Here is an 18061-nt window from a genome sequence, read left to right on the forward strand (position 1 = left end):
AACACAACTTGTCTCTGCACTTAGGGATCCCTTTAAATAATTAAAAAAATAACTTTTTATCTAGCAAAAAGTGTGATGAAACCAAAAAGTTTTGCGATTTATCACATTTATTTATTTATGCATCTTGACATTTTTCATTATAATTATAATGAACATAGACTTTTACCTCTTCTTTTTTTTAATTCTATTTTAGTAAATATTTTTATATTGCAGTTTGATTATATTATAATATCTTTTTTTGTATTTCTTTAACAAAAAAGTTCATTTGTTTCTCTTATGATTTCATGTGAATTCTTTATGAATAAAAGTTCTATTAAATGTGAAAATTTTAAAATTTTGCATTAAATCAAAGCGACAGTGACAGATTTTACAATTTATTTTACTTTCATAATTGAGCCTAAAATCAGGTGGCTGAATAAGTGCAAATTTCATAAGTGCATACTGGCATAAGTACAAATTGGCATAAGTGCGCCAATTTGTACTTATGCCTGTTCGCACTTATGCCAGCGAATATGACGAGTGTGTGAATGTTTGTTTAAAAAAAGACAGAAAAACGAACAACACGTTTCCTTACTTTTACTTAAGCAAACATTGGCATTCGCTTAAAATTTTAAAAAATGGCGCATAACTTCAGTAATTTTTTTTCCAAATAATTATGCAATTGAGAGTTTTTTATTTATTATAAAAAGAACAAATTTATTATAAAAAAAACAATAAGTTACTATAATTTAGAATGCATTTTCAACAACTTTAAAAGAAACAATGCTAATACTTTCTTCAATAGCATTACTTTGAAGTTTAATAATTAAGTACGCAACTAAAGAAAGTAATTATGTTTTAGCATGGTTTTTACATGCGTTTACAAAAGTATGGGAAATTTTAGTTAAAATGAATGCATTAGCAATTACCTTAAAAGAAACCATGTTAAAGCATTGCTTTCTTCAAAAGCGTGCGTTTTACTATTGGAGTTTGAGTTTTGTTTAGCGACTCCAACTCCGCTAAAAATATCGCAACTCCAACTCCACAACCCTTATTATAGTTTTCATTTTTTACTGTTCGTTTAGCAACACCAATAATATGATATTTATTATTAAATACTTAATATTATAAATATAATAATATCATATGTATTTAATAATAACTTAATATAATAACTTATTAAATACTTATTATTGTATTATTATTAAATGTTTTAAAAAAGAAATGTCAAAACAACTTTTATTTTTAGTTCCCTTTTATTTAAATTTCTTCAAGTTTTTTTATAAGAAAATAAATTTAACAAACTAAATTGAGAAAAATTCACTATTTTGTATTAATAGATAACAATTAATTAATTAATAGATAACAATTAATTAATTAATAGATAACAGTTAATTAATTAATAGAAAACAATTAATTAATAAATAAGAATTAATTAATAGATAACAATTAATTAATTAATAGATAACAATTTACAGTCATATTAGTTATCGTTATTTTGCGCGCATTTTGCAATGTTTGCAATGATCAAATAATTAAAAGGTTTGGCTAAAAAACAGTACAAAACTTGACGTGTAGCTGAAAAAACAGTACAAACATTAAAAATAAATAAGGTAATAAATATAAGATATACTAAACATAATAATACTAAAAAAGTCATTCAAATCTACTAATATTTATTGTCATTCAAATCTACTAATATAATACTAAAAAAGTCATTCAAATCTACTAATATCAATCTAATAAATATTTATTGATAGCTTCGTTAATGTTTCAAAAATTATAAAAGTAATAAAAAGAGCCACTTTTTTTATACAAGAAAACGAGAACACAATGAAGGTTCTCCTACTTCTAAACTACTATTGTAAAGTTACTAGTCATTAAAACTCTTCTACAGTTTGTGAATATTTGACAAAAATATCGACAATATTTTTGTCAGTTTTGCAAAAAGATTTTTCTCCGAAAAAATTCTTTAAAAAATTTGTTTAAAAAATTCAAAAAAATTTTAATAGTTGGAGGGGTGAGAGTGTTCTTAAGAATGATAAAAATTGAAACCAAAGATGCCATTCTCCAATAGGCAGGAAACCAGGATTCAGTCAAGCACTTATTAAATAGTTTAGAGAGAATTAATAAGAGTTAAAGGAAACACTTTTGCAAGAAACTTTTATATTTTGAAAGGTTCTATGATATAAACAATTATATACTCCTTAGAGAAATTACATACTTATTAATTCCTTTAATAAGTATATAACTATGCATATTATAAAATTTTATCAAAAAAATTATCAAAAATTGATCAAAGTTTGCATGAAAAATTGTTTTGAATTAATAAAAAATTTAATTCAATAAACATCTTTGATATATCTAATTATTATATATCTTATTAACCAGAATAAAAGTTGTTTGAAAATAAAACTCCCTTATAATTTAATAAAAAATTATTTAAAGTTATATAAAAAAAAAAAAATTGAAAGAATTGAAAAACAAGCTTATTCATGACCAATAACACAGGTTTCAAAATGGAGGTGCACAACCATCTATTTCTAAAAAAAAAGTCCTCTAGAAGTTCTCTTAAAAAAAAAAACAACCAAAGAAAAGGGTCTTTAGAAAACAAAAGCAGGAAGGGGTCACATGGGGGAAGGGAGTAAGAATTATTATTGTATCTCTGAGTGTTATGAACTTTTTTTTTCCTTGTGTACTGAATATTATTACATAAAGCAAATAAAACAAAAAATATTTTAATTGGTGTTTTATCGATTGAATTAAAGTAATTATGATTTTAAAATTTAATATATTTTTCTTTTTTTTACCCTTTTGTAGATTAAATTGTGTGAAATGCGCATCAATACTGCTTCTCTGCTGGCTCAGTTACTAAAAGATCGAGATAATCGAGAAGATGTTATTAAGCAATCAATTGTAATTTTGAAAATTCTTTTTTTGTTGTTTACACTTAAAAAGCTATAGTTTTAAATTGTGGTATGATAATGATGATGGTGATGATGATGATGATGATGATGATGATGATAATGATGATGATGATGATGATGATGATGATGATGATGATGATGATGATGATGATGATGATGATGATGATGATGATGATGATGATGATGATGATGATGATGATGATGATGATGATGATGATGATGATGATGATGATGATGATGATGATGATGATGATGATGATGATGATGATGATGATGATGATGATTATATTAACTTAATCATTATATTTAATAATCAGCAATAATTAAAATAAATGTAGTAATAATGAAAAGAACTTTAATTAAAAATAATTAGTATTCAATGTATTAGTATCATTATTAAAAAATTATAATACATTAAATAATAATAAAATATTAAATTTTTTTTTTTAATATATATTTAGTTTCCTTCTAATCTAATTATTCTTTAATCTATCTAAAGGTATAGGTGTATTTGTGGCAGGTGTGAAAGTTAAAAAATAATAATAATAAAAACAGAAAAAGTGGCAGTAACATATTTACAAACAAATTACTTTAAATTATTTTCCTATTCCTGTAATCATTGAGAATTTTTTAAGGTTAAGTGTAAAGTGGTCTTAAAATTAAGTGGTCTTAAAATTAGGGGGTCTTGAAATTAGCTCTGTTTAAGGCATTGTTGCATTTTTTATTTAACATCATGTAAATTTGGTGTTATAGATCATGATCATTTTTTTTTGTATTAATTGATCACAAATAATTTTATTATGACATATGACATTTTTTATATATACTTTTTATAGAATATTTTGTGTTAATTAATCACAAATATGTTTCTTACTGCATACTTTTTTTTTTAATTTTAAACAGAGAGAAATGGACTTAAAGAGAGATAAAAATATTCAAGACTACTGGTTCATACAATTCCAACGATTAGTTGACAGAAAAAACTTTGAAAGTAATTACATGGTAAGTGTATTTTCTAGAGATGCCATGAATATTTAGTAACTATTTGACATTTGGTATAATCTGCACAAGTTTTTCTATTCAGTTTTCTATTTATGCTAGGTTTGTTTACTGTTTTTTTGCATTTGCTGACCATCGCATTTAAAGGTCTGTCCTATCAAAGCAAATAGTTTTCATATAGAAAATCATTTTCATTTGCAGTTGAACTTTTCTGTTCGACATATTTATCTGGGTGCATATTTTCTGTGGCGACTTCCTCAAAATAATTCCAGAAACTGATGTGCATCTTAATAGTTTTTTTATCATTTTCAATGTCACTTTTTTTCTTTTGAAGTGGAGATCAATTATCCCTGATGCTACTAGTTATATTGCAACTTATTCTCAGAGCAAAACAATAATTCTCAAAAGAATTATTGTTTGCTCTTTGTGTTTTAACTAATCCCATTGAGCAGATGTTTAACGAATTAATTAAAGAATCTTGATCAGTTATGTTCTAAGAGACAGCTCATTTTTGTTCAAATACGGCTTTATAAAATAGTATTTTAAATTACAGTGTGTGTGACCACTTGTATTAGGCTTGGTAGTCAGGTAATTTAAGTGAAAAATACATTTCAGCCTTTCTTATCCCATACCAGAGTGGTTAAAATGGGTAACGATTCGTCTTGCAGAGCTACCACATGTGTTGTTTTTGATTGCATTTGATTTGATAGACCTTTGTAGTAAATAAATAAAACACTAGGCAGAATCATATTCTAAATCTTGTACACCTTTTATATTGGCTTCACTGTGATGAACAGTAAAGCCCATATGATAATATGATATGCCATTTTGTAAAGCATTTTGCAAACAAACGGTAATTTTTTTTTTTCATTATTTCCCATACAAAAAGTTCGAGTTAACCAAAAAATTTATTGAACGGGAAGAAAAACTGCTTCAACATAACAAACTTTGATCTGAGGCTCGATTTAACTGGAGAATTTTAATAGTAATCAATTAAACACTTCAAGGGACCAAATGAAACAGTTCAAGATAATAAAAGTTTGAGTTAACTGGCGTCAACTTATCAGAAATTAACTGTATATTTATAATTTATAAAAAATGTATATAATTATTAATTTTATAATATTATAATAGTATACATTTAACCTAATTTCTAGTCTAAAGTCTAGTATCATTTTATTATATAGAACACATTTTTATGGTTAGATTTTTCATTTTATTTTAATGTTGTTTTAAGAACTACTCAAATATTAATAACTGTGTACTTTGCTTAACATTGTTGTTTAAACATTTATCAAAAAAGCCCAATTTTTTTTTTTTTTCAAGTTGAATAGACTTTTTTGTATTTAAAAAAAAATCTTGAAACCAAGAGTTTGTCAGTTTTTGAACAACTTACTTAATATATATATATATATATATATATATATATATATATATATATATATATATATATATATATATATATTCATATATTTTATTTTTTTTTAATGTTAGGTCTTATTAAATAATAAGAGGTTTTATGCACTAAAAAAATAAGTTTTTTTAAAAGTTGTTACAATTTCCACCTAAATATAAAAAATTAAAGATGTGCATAAGTATTACAAGTGATTTGTTGTGTATTTACTTGTATTATTGCTATTATACTATTGGTATTTACTATATATAATGCACTTTAATGGTATAGGTATAGAAACATAATTATAAGCTTAACTAATAACTTTCATACTGTGTGATCTCTCTGATTCAAACTTTATGGGGAAAAATAAAAGTTCGAATTAGAGAGATTTTCAAATTATAGAAAGTTGACTTTTTTTCAAATATTCTCGTTAAAGTAATGAATAGAAATGAAGAAAAAATAAATAGTGATTCTTTGGCCTAAACACAATATATATTGTTTGTTTTATAATTTTAAATTTTCAAAAAAAAGTCAGTAATTGTAGATTATTTTTTGTGAGCTTGTAAATTCATGTTACAGTTTATGTCTTTAAGAGTTTTTGTCAAATTATCTCTAAAATTAGAATAAAAACTTAAAGTTAAAGTGGGTTAAAGAAATTGACTTTAGTCAATGGGTTAAAGAAATTAACTTGCTCCTCAAATAATTTTGCCAATATCTTTTTGATTAAGTCTTATAGCAACAAGGAATATTTTTCACACCTTTAAAACATCTAGGAGACTTTGATTTTCCAATTACAAGCATTTAAAGTCTTTTTACTCAAACATTTCCTGCGACCATCCCATTCAGGCAAACTTTACTATGCTTGCCTCCTTTGCACTTTTCATTTTTTAAATGTAAACTTTTGTTAGGCTAACATTGGTAGAAAAGGCTAAATTCATTGGCATTAAAAAAAAAAATTTCAAGTGGGTCTTGAGAGAGAATTGTAGGCAGTCTGGTTTCAAGCCATGGAGCAATCATTTGCTCATTAAAAGATATATCTACCATACCTACAAAAAAATATATAATTGCTTAAACTTAACTTGTATGTTTGAATGTAACTTTGACGTCTTTGTAAGTCTCAAGAATGTCCGATTCTGGAAAATATTTATTTTATTTTATTAAAGCAATTAAAGTAAAAAGTTTTAAAGTAATCATATATTGTAAAGTCATTAATCATAAAAATTGGATAAAATAAAATAAGAAATTAATTTTTTTTCCTTAAATTTGTCTAGCCATCCATCCAAAGCTTGAAAAGTTTTTAAGCTCAACTCTTTCACAAAATATAAAGCTTTTAGCAGCAAAACTAATTAGGGCATTATCAGCTCTCATTAATTTAAATCATTTAAGTACAGCTTTGTTGACTCGATGATACGTATCAACTTTCATCCGTTTAGCCAATTTTCCTTGACAAAAAGCATCAATGATTTTATTTTTATTTCTGCTTTAAATAATTTTTTTTTTTGCAGTGTCTTTGATACCATGATTTACTTTAAACAGAATAAAATAATTTATGCTAATCGTTTTTCAAATACTCAAAACATTCAAAAAAATTTCAAATAACAAGAAAATTAAAGTAATAAAGAGCATCATTTAGGTGGCAAAATATTTTCATGATTTAGTTTGTGTGGTAATTAAACACTGAGCTCGGAGATCTTTCCCATTTCATGCAAATGGTATACTTTCGTGTTATGAATGTATCCAAGTTCACCTGCTAAACAAGACTTAGTTAATCTTGGATTGCTTTCAAATAGATCGCTTTAAATGATCCAAATCCAATTTTATTTTTTTAATTCTGCCAAATCTGGGTTGATCTTGTATTGTTATGTTGCCAAAAGCATTGAAACTAATACTTTGCTATTGCCATAAACACCAAACCTTTACCTATCTAATTGCATATATTCTGTGTGGTTTCAACCACTGAGTAGCCTAACTGAAACTCTTAAATCAGGCAGTGTTGCACCTGGTCTTATAGCATTGTCTATTATCGTGATATACAAAAGTTATGTGGAAGTGTTAATTTAATGTGATGCAGAAAATTTTATTGACCTGATAGGTTATTTTACTGCTTTATATTTAAATCATAAAAAGTTGTCAAAGTTTTCAGAACTTCTTTTTTTTTTTTAAAAAAAGGGATTTTTAGAAAAGTTACTTATTACTTTTAGCTGAATACAAAGCAAGAATACTCCCTAATAGTTTATATAAACAAATTTTTAAAGCTGAGTTTTTGCACAAAATCAAATATTTAAATTTTGTGGCGTTCTTTCTTTGTTTTATTTTAATTGTTTAAGATAAGCTAAGGGTTTTTTTTTAATACGATTTGTGGTATATTTAAGCTGAAATTATAGGTATATAAATGGAAATACATCATTTTGCTAATTTTAAAATCTAATTTTTTTTTTTTTTTTTTCAAAGTTTAATGTTTATGATTTCATATTTGTATGGTTTGTACAAATTGACATAATGCCATTATCTCATTTAATTATAATATTATGGAAAAACGATTTTTTTTTGAACAAAATGCTCTTCTAGGTGTTGAGCTGTTTTAAATCAATTTTATTATGATCCAATCTGGGAAAATTGCCATCCATAGTTCGCGAGTTTTTCCTACCCTTATCCGCTTAAATTGGGGGTTTTTCTACCCTTAGAATTAAATGGAGGGTTTTATATCAGAGTTTTTTTCTCCTAGTTTTAGTTGCCTTCCCCACTGCTAATTAGCTTCATCTTTTATGTTAGTTTACCTCTACAAGGCCGAGAAGGCCACTACAGACGTGGAGGCTACTTAATTGTGGTTATAAACCTCTCTCAACTCTACAACTCAAAAACACGAACCTTAGCAACTTGTGCAGCCGTGGCGCAGTGGTTAGAGCGCTTGCTTTATAAGCAGGAGATCCAGGTTCAAAACGAGCTTTGGACATATTTTCACGTCACGGTAAGGCGGTGCTCTATGACAAGACCGTTAGGACTTCTTGGGGCACCTGGAGAAAAAAAGTTACGTCAACAAGCAAGACCGCTGCGCAGAGAAACAAGTTGAGCGCAGTACTACCAGGGACGTGGTGGGGGTTGAACTCAAAACCTCTCGCTTATGAAGCGAGCGCTCTACCACTACCGCATATATATATATGATCAGTTTAACATCATAAGCAAAATTTTATAGACAAAATACTATAAGTGTAATCTAAATTAATGAATACTTTTTTAAAAAATAAAATGCATAAGTAATATTGAATTAAATAAAGGTGTGATGATAAATTTTTGAAAAAAATGATCATCACACCTTTTTGATGAAAAAGTTGAAACATATGTTTTTGTAATTATTTACAATAATATTTATCATTTATAATGCTTATGTATAAAAAAAGTCATAATTATAGTACTATTTAGTTTTTTTGTGTAATTAGTTTTATAAATCATTACTTTATGTTTAATGAAACAAAACTAATTACCTAAATGAATGATCACGTTTTTGCCACCTTTGCAACTGCTCGTCATTAAGCAGATATTCGTAATGACTTTAAAAAAGGTTGTCACTACTAGGACTACCAGACTACCATATGTACCATGATTATTTTTTTACTGCCTAAATGATGCTCTTGATCACTTTATTTTCTTGTTATGAATAATTTTCTTGTTATACAAATAAAAGTAATAAAAGGAACAGCCCATTAGCCATCTTTATTTGTTTGTTTGTTTTTTCTTTTTGCTTCTCCGTGATTTATCAAAGTTATGCTCATTTAAATCATTTCTGATCACTATAGTAACAACCTTATAAAATACAACTAATAGTAATAAAATACCTTTAGTGTATTACAATGACTATGAATTTAGGTTTGGAACATATATACATATGAAACACATACCTACACTACCTATGAAAGACATTTATAAAGCAAATTTAGTTTTTTACTCTTTTTTTTGTCTGAAAATTGGTTTGGATAAATGAGATTAGATTGATTATAGATTGGTTTAAGTAAATGAGATTAGATTGATTATAGATTGGTTTGGATAAATGAGATTAGATTGATTATAGATTGGTTTATTAGATTAGTTTATAGATTATTAGTTTATAGAAAATTGTATGGTTGGGACTGTCTGCGCAGATATGCGCAGACAGTGTAATTTGTCTGCGCCGACAAAATTTACTGCTTTGCAGACAATTTTTTGAAATCAACAAAAAAGTTTTAAACTTAAAAAATGTTTTAAGTAATATTTAACTTTATTATAAATTCAGTGATTAGTAACAATAGGAGTTTTCAAAGATTCTTACAGTAATAAAAAAATATAATGCTGGCACCTATTTGGTGATTTCTTGACATTCAATTTCATTGAGAATTGCACCTTCTTCAAGAATGTAATCAGTCTTGTCATTTGTGTCCATCAGCACACTATTGGTATACAAGAATACCAGCTTTTCAACTCTCTCATTCGTAAGATGATTTCTTAGTCGCGAGTGAATAAATCGAAAGGTCAACCAAGCACTTTCTGTTGTAGCCAATGAGCAGATTATTTCGTTAATAGGCTTAGCAATTTCGTAAAGAGCAGGATATTTATCGCGACCGATAATCTTCCAATAATTTTGCGCGTCCATCTTGAATATTGTTTCCTTTCTTCTCTCAGGCAGCGCAGCCATTTCTCCTATAAAAGTAATCAATTCATCCTCAGCAATGTCAGCAATTTCAGGTTTGATCTTTTTGGCGAATTCAACTGTAGCAGTGATAAAATCGGTTTTATCTCCATTCAAATATAAACCTTCTGCGGCATTTTTGGGCGTTAATATGAAACCAATTCCAATACCTGGTGTAAAGAGAAAATTGAGGCGAGATTGCACTTTTTGTTGTATGTCTTTATCATTCATATATAAATTGTACATTTGACCAAAGTAATCATACACGAGAGACAATGGAACTTTATTACTTTCTAGCTTTCCGATCATGTTGGAAGGAAATTCAATGCTTTTGACAAGCTTAGAGAGATGGTCCCAAAATCGGTTAGATTTTATCAACGCCATAGCATCAGCAGATGTATTCTTTGGTTGAATTTCCTTCAATAATGTACTTTCTTCGTCTACCAACTTAATAAGAATGTATTTTGATAGCTTGAGGCTGCTCATTGATTTATAATAACTAAACCATTGTGTAGATACAGGCATGGACAATGAAAGAGAAATATTTGAGCGACTTAACGGAATCCTTAAAGGGCTCCGATTCGACTAAACGAAATGATATACCCGTACGGTAAAAGAAATTAGCAAGCTTCGTGTCAATATCATTTTTGAGCTCTTCATTAATTGGTGGTGAGAATAATTGATTAGATGCGACAATTCATAATTACGCTTAGAAAACAATCTTTTTTCCTGGACAATGGCGTTTGGACATGTTGATCTTTTATGCGCTGCAAGGCGTTCCTTCAACCATTGTTTTTTTACATGCTAAACAAGTGCCAGAACGCTTCTCTCGATCAAGATTTGTCAAATAATTCGAAATTTTAATGTTTTCCATTTTGAATGACGAAAATGCACGATTTCTTGATTCTAAATCACTTTAAATTGTAGTAAGAAACACTTACACAAGTTTATATCGATTGATTATATGTAGCTCGAACCAAACAGAAACAGATAAGTAATGAAAAACTTGTAAAAAGCAGATAATTATCATAATTATCTACTTTTTACGAGTTTTTCCAAATGTCTGAAATTATTTTTGCATAATTAAATTATGCAAAAATAATTTCAGACATTTGATTCATATAAATTAAATTTTTTCATCGGCGCCGACGTCTGCACAGATATGCGCATATTTTGTCTTCGCAGATATGCGCAGAAACATTTTCCGAACCCTAGAAAATTGGTTATAGATTAGTGTCAGTATTTTATAAAGTGTGTAAAATAAAGTATTATGTGTTTAAATAATACTTGAGCCTAATGTTTTGCATGCAAAATTTATTTTATATAATGTATTTTTTCTACAGGCTATTATTAATTCCTCGCGTCCTAAACCTCAAATTGATAATAATAAATGTGAAAATGACTCCATGGTTAATCAAGTTGTTTCCAGACCACATACAGTTGAAGAAAATCTCTGTAAAGAACAAGATATAAATGTATTTAATTCAATTTTCATTTGTTTTGTTTTGTTTATTTTTGAAAATGTAAAAATTTTAAATATTTATATGTAAATTATATTATATTGAAATTATTTATACATAGGCGCAGTGGAATGAAGATAATGATATCCTGCAACATGAATACAACAAAAGTTGTAATTCTAATTTTTATAAAGAACTAGAGTGTGTTGTTTGTATGGATGTTCTGGTAATCAGATTTTATTTTAGGCTTTTTTTTTTATATATCTTACAAAGGTAACACATTGTATTATGATTGTTGGTGTAAAAATTATTTTTTTCTAAAATGTCTAAAATTGTAGTAGCCTGTGTTTATTTTCATATTAATAGCATTGTTTTATATTTATATTCATACTAATAGTATTATTTTGTGTTAATTTTCATATTTTTGCATTATTTTGGAATGGTAAAGTGTATCATGTTCATATAAATTAATGACCTATTTTTAGAAAATCTTTCAGAAAAAAATTAAATCTTTTATTGATTTTAATATCTCACAAAATCTTACAAAAGTCAAAAGTGACTGAAATAATGAAAAGTTTATCAGTGATAAATAATAAAAAAGTTTATCAATGATAAATAATGATAAAAAAAGTTTATCAGTGAAATAAATCAAGAAGATTTCTTTAAGTATTTAAATTATCTTTTAGACTATTTTTTAGAGATTTTTTTTCATGATTAAGAAGCCAGTAATTATTGCTGTCGGTAATTTGAAGTTTTGCAATGTGAATTACATTTGAAATCATAACTTCAATAATATCATTAAATAAATTATTTAACAATATCTGAAAGGAGTAAATCTAAGTTACAAATTTAATCTTGGAAACCTAGAATTGTTAGAAAATTGGAAAAGCATACTTGTGCTTCTCATATCAACTTAATAAATTTTTCCAAGTTATTCTCTAACTGCACACAAGGAATTTAAAGTTTATCATTTATTTATAAATTTATTTGCATTATGATGTATAAACAATATTATTTCTTAGTGTTGAGGAAGCATTCTTAATTACTTTTTCTCATAAATATTTCTCATAAAAAAAGAATTTTGCTATGTATATAGAATAAAGTATGCAAAATACGAAAATAAAAAAAAATTTTTTGCAAGACTCAAAATCTTTTAATTTTGTCTGGTATTGGTACTATGTACCAGTATCTGTACAAAATTTGTACAGCATTTAGGTCTTCTTACAACATTTAAGTAAAGTATACTGGCACAATAACAAATCTGATGCTTAAAGCTTGACATATCAATTGTAGACCATCTATCCTTGTACACAGCCCGCTTAGGCATTGTTCAAAAATCCTCTATAGCACAAGCTTCTTTTTGCTGAATTGTTCTTTTTTTTGAACAAACGGTATCTTCTGGGCTTTAACCCAATTTATTTCCAAATTAGTTTAGTGAGATGTTCCAAATTGGGCCAAAAGATGTACTTAGTGTCTTGATAATATTTATTATTAAAAAGCTGCAAGCACTTTTGTAAACACTCTTTTAAATAGATCTCTTGGTTTATTGATTGGCCATAAGGAACAATGTAAGCTGATGTGGCTCTTCGTGGGGTGATGGCCATCCATGCAAGTAATTTTTTTTTTGATTTTGCAATGTCATAATACTTAACAATGTCTGGTGTCAAATTTTGATCATTTAAATAGTATGTATTATTACCAGCTGTTGTGCTATTTGACCAAGTAAAGTAAGACTAATTGTCAATAATAAATTTGTGGTCACGATATTTTGAATAGAGTCAATCACATTTTCCACAACCCAAAAGCCTCTGTTTATATGTTCTGCCAGGTTGTTTTTTTTTTTTTTTTTTTTATAACAAAGAAAAGCCTTTGAAATTGACACACCTCTTCGATTGTTAAACATTTTTCTTAATTTGATGCATTTGTTTTGTGTATTAAAAGTAGGTCTTTATCCATTTCTAGCTTTCCAACCCAATGGTTTATTTTGATCATAACATATATATATATATATATATATATATATATATATATATATATATATATATATATATATATATATATATATATATATATATATATATATTAACTATAATAATATAAAGTAATATGACATGATAAATGGATGTTTATTTAGTTTTGACAAATACTATTAAAAGACAAGTTTGTTGTAAATTTTTCTTATAAACAAAAAACAAAAAAAAGAGTTCTATTTTCTTCATACTCTGCAAGTTCTAAAAAGCAAGAGTTAAAATCATTTTCTGTCAAATCAACTTTCTTTTTTTTTTTTCTTTTTTTTTTTGATTTTAGGTGTTAAATGATTGGAACTAGTAGCAATATTAATTACTTCTGGTGAAGTTTTATTTGTTTGATTTTACATTGCAGTCTCTAATAGCATTAATATTGCTCGCTCTCTCTTTAACAATAGGAAGAAATTTGAACTTGTAAAGAGGATAATGTTGGATAAGATGTATCTTTCACTATCTGTAATATCCAAATTATCTTGAGATAAGAATCTTTTATTTAAAGATGCTGAATGTTGTTTGGTTGTCTGAGCTGCATCATCTTTATGATCAACTTTTGATAAAAATCTTTGTAAAATACATATATCTGGAACTACTGTTGACAAACTCAGAAGTCATAAAAATTAGTAAGTTCGTAAAAAGGTTAAAAAGTATGTAATAGATTTTCAAATAATTTCTAATCATTTGATTTGAATGTTGGTAACTCATTATGATCAGCTAAATATATTTAAACTGTTCTTATAAGTTTCTGAAGTGTTAGAATTGTGTATACTTAATGTTAGAATTAACATTAAGTATGAACTATTCAAAAAAGTGGGGACAACTTACACTGAAATAAAGGTGTTTTCTTTTGTTGTTATTAAGTTAATATTATTATTTTTTTCTCTTTATGTAGTTTTAAATGAAATTTTTTGGCGTGATTGTGAACTGGAGTTGAAAACTCCAGTGCACAAGTTTGGAGTTTCTGGTAAAAAAGTATTTTACCAGAATTGTTAGATCCCCTGCTTATCTACTTTCCACATAGAATACAAACTGCTGTCGATTCAGAGAGAGCATTTTAAGAAGCAAACAAGTCTCTTCATTTTAGAATGTTTGCTGCGATGATATTTGATAATATTTTACTTAAAAATTTAAAAGTTAATTTTACTTATAAAAATACCTAGTGTAGGTTTTGAAAAAAAAAACATTGTCCCCTAGGGGACAATGTTTTTTTTTTCAAAGGTAGATATATTTAAAAATTACATAGGATATTTATGAAAGGCTACCCAGAATACCCTTAAAGATTATATTTTAATTAGACATTATTAGGCATAGTTATATTTAGATTATATAAGATTGTTCTTAGATTAAATAAGATTATATTTACATTAGATAATATTATATTTAAATTAGATAAGAAAAAAGTAAAGGCATTGTGTATATTAGAATGAAAACATAAAGTAAAACAGGATGGAATAAAATAGAGAAAACAGAATAAAATGAGATGATATATATAATTGAGTAATGTTTATATTTTATTTAATCATTTAAAAAACTTATTACAAAGTTATCTTTTTCACCAAATATTGTTGTTGTTTTTTAAAAAGTGAGGGTTAATTTTTTTGTGAAACAATTAGTATATTATATTATGTATACATTATATTGAAAATTTTAGCAGAACAATAAAAACAAATATTAAGGATATATCAATGGTCCTAACTTAAACAAGTTTGCATTCTTTCGTCTTATATTTTAAGCCATTAATGAGATGTGTTAATTTTAAATAGTCAATGGTAATAACAATGATCTTCCGTATGACTTTAACAGGATATTAGTAATATTTTATCTTTTTTATTAATATCAAAGCTATAATATTTCAGTGATTTGGGCACTTTATTTTTCATTTTAAAATTTTTTGTATTATTCTATTTTAAAATCCTGAAAAAATTTTTTCATTGTTAAGTAAAGCAAATACTTGATTTTGATTTAAAACATGTTGCAATTTAAGTTTAATTATAAACTTACTTATCAACTAATTAACTAACTAATTAATTAATAATAAACTCACAATAACCTACAAAACTCAAATCAAATCAAATTTATTTATTTTATTATTTTAGATAAACTGTTATTATTAGGAGATTATTTTTTTTATTAATTGTTGTTGTTGTTTTTTGTCCCTTAAAAACTTTAATTTTTTTTATTTACCTACTTTTTAGTCCTTTTATATATATATATATATATATATATATATATATATATATATATATATATATATATATATATATATATATATATATATATATATATATATATAAATTATGTTAGTGTATTCTACAAACAGAGTGCTCAATGTTCTAAAACAACAGAGCAATGATAAATTAGTAAAAACACTTATCTAATTTTTGATTACTTCAACACTGTGTTTCACCATCAGTAGGTTCATCAGAATACAAAATCAAAATTAATTTCTAAATGCAGACATCAAAATAAGTTCCTTTTAAAAAATTATAAAAACAAATGACCAGTCCAAATTTATCCTAATTCTAAAGAATTCTTTTCATGATTTTTTAACTATCTAATGTAGTTGATGCAACTTCCTGGTTGCAAATTACTACAGTTAGTACATAATTAATTATAACAATTCCCAAATTCCTGTGAAATATTTTTCTATAATTTGAAATTTTTTTTATGTTTAGACATTCTTCCTGATGAACCTACTGATGGTGAAACACAGTGTTGAAGTAATCAAAAATTAGATAAGTGTTTTTACTAATTTATGTATATATATATATATATATATATATATATATATATATATATATATATATATATATATATATATATACACATACACATACAGTAGCGGCATAAAGTCTTTGCCACACTCAGGAAAAAACTCAGGAAAACAAGAAAAAAGTCATTTATTTTTATTATGCAAAAGTTAAAGCACCACCAAACAGCACCAAACATGACTCAAATGATATAAATGCATAGCACTATAAAAACAACACAAATATAAAAAAATGTTAATATTTTGAGTGTCCACCACGCGCATCAATGACTGCCTGTATGCGCCTAGGCATTGTACCAGCTTTTGGACTGTGGCAATTGGGATTGCATGCCAAGCAGACTCCAACTGTTGCCACAACTCATCCAAATTGCTGGGCTTGCTTTTCTGCACCATTCTGAACAGTTCCTCCCACAAATTTACAATGGGTTTCAAGTCGGGACTTTGTGGCGGCCATTCAATCACATTGATGCGTGCGCTTCAAAAGTATTCAGTAACTTTTTTGGCTTTAAGGCAGGGAGCATTGTCTTGTTGGAAAACAAACGTCTTATTCCTTTAAAAAAGCTTGGTGGCAGATGGTTTAACTTGTGTTTTGAGTATTTCTATGTACTTGTCTTGTTTAACAGTGCCTGTACAACGATACAGCCAACCAACACCAAATCCCGACATGCAACCCCAAATCATAAGGGAACCTCCACCATGTTTCACTGTTGGTGCAACACATTGAGAATTAAATCTCTCACCAACTTTCCTTCGAACATACGCTCGTTTTGCTCCACAGAATACAGTAAAACAACTCTCATCACTCCACAACACTTTATTCCACTGTTCAACAGTCCAGTTCTTGTGTTGCCTTGCAAATGCTCGTCACTTCGCAATATTGTCAGGCCGCAATAATGGCTTCTTGGCAGCAACTCTGCCATTCAACCCAGCTTGCTGAAGGCGTTTTCTTATGGTTCTTGCTGCCAGATTGATGCTGTGCGTTTTTCCCATGTAACTGGCTACATCAGATGTCGTGTCAAAGCGATTACCCAGACTTGCCCGAACCAAAAAGACTTTTTGTCTTTTACTGTCCCAGTCTCTCTCTCTCTCTTTTGATGGTGTAGGTGACAGTCCTCAAGCTAACCTTTAATGCTTTAGCAATGTCCCTGTAGGAAATTCTTTGTTTTGCCATTACCACTATTTGCAGGCGTCGTTCAAGAGATAATGGGATGGCCATATCGATAACAATCCTATACAAAAAAGTACATTTTTTTCTAATAACTCATAAAATTATGTAGAAAATAATTGTTCACATTAAGTTTAGTTGACAAGAATAAAAAATAAATTAGAGATTTGGTGTGAAATAATGATATATGTGTAATTGTAGTTAATTAGACTAATTATAATTACTAATTATAATTAGTAATTAATTAATAATTACTATGGTGTTAAACCAATCAAAATTGTAGTAAAAGTTATAGAGTGATAATATGTGGTATACAGCAACCACAAATTTCAACAAATATGCGCAAAAACATCTAAAAATTATATTTTACTTACCAGTATAATACAGATTGTATGGAAGATAGTGGCAGGTGTCTCAATCAACCAACAATAGCAATTAAATTAACAAGTTAAACTATATGAAAACCGTTGCAAAAAACGCGGGAGATGTCCAAATAGAGATTTAGACAAATTCTTGAAGGAAAAGCTTTAAAAAGTAATATACCAAGGCAACCTAAGTACAAGTTGTGTAAAATCCAACAGTGTGGCAAAGACTTTATGCCACCACTGTATATATATATATATATATATATATATATATATATATATATATATATATAATATATATATATATATATATATA

General features: G+C 27.0%; 1 protein-coding gene across 1 annotated transcript in view; it reads left to right on the forward strand.

Annotated features, from left to right (window-relative positions):
- Window positions 1-18061, forward strand: part of LOC100213808 (E3 ubiquitin-protein ligase LRSAM1) — a 79858-nt gene that overhangs the window by 56994 nt on the left and 4803 nt on the right. The window contains exons 21-24 of the mRNA XM_065791258.1: window positions 2800-2895; window positions 3810-3908; window positions 11305-11436; window positions 11543-11647. Of these exons, the coding sequence (XP_065647330.1) occupies window positions 2800-2895; window positions 3810-3908; window positions 11305-11436; window positions 11543-11647 (432 nt within the window). The remainder of the gene's footprint in view (window positions 1-2799; window positions 2896-3809; window positions 3909-11304; window positions 11437-11542; window positions 11648-18061) is intronic.

Source organism: Hydra vulgaris, chromosome 02 (assembly GCF_038396675.1).
Source record: "Hydra vulgaris chromosome 02, alternate assembly HydraT2T_AEP".
Taxonomy (NCBI): domain Eukaryota; kingdom Metazoa; phylum Cnidaria; class Hydrozoa; order Anthoathecata; family Hydridae; genus Hydra; species Hydra vulgaris.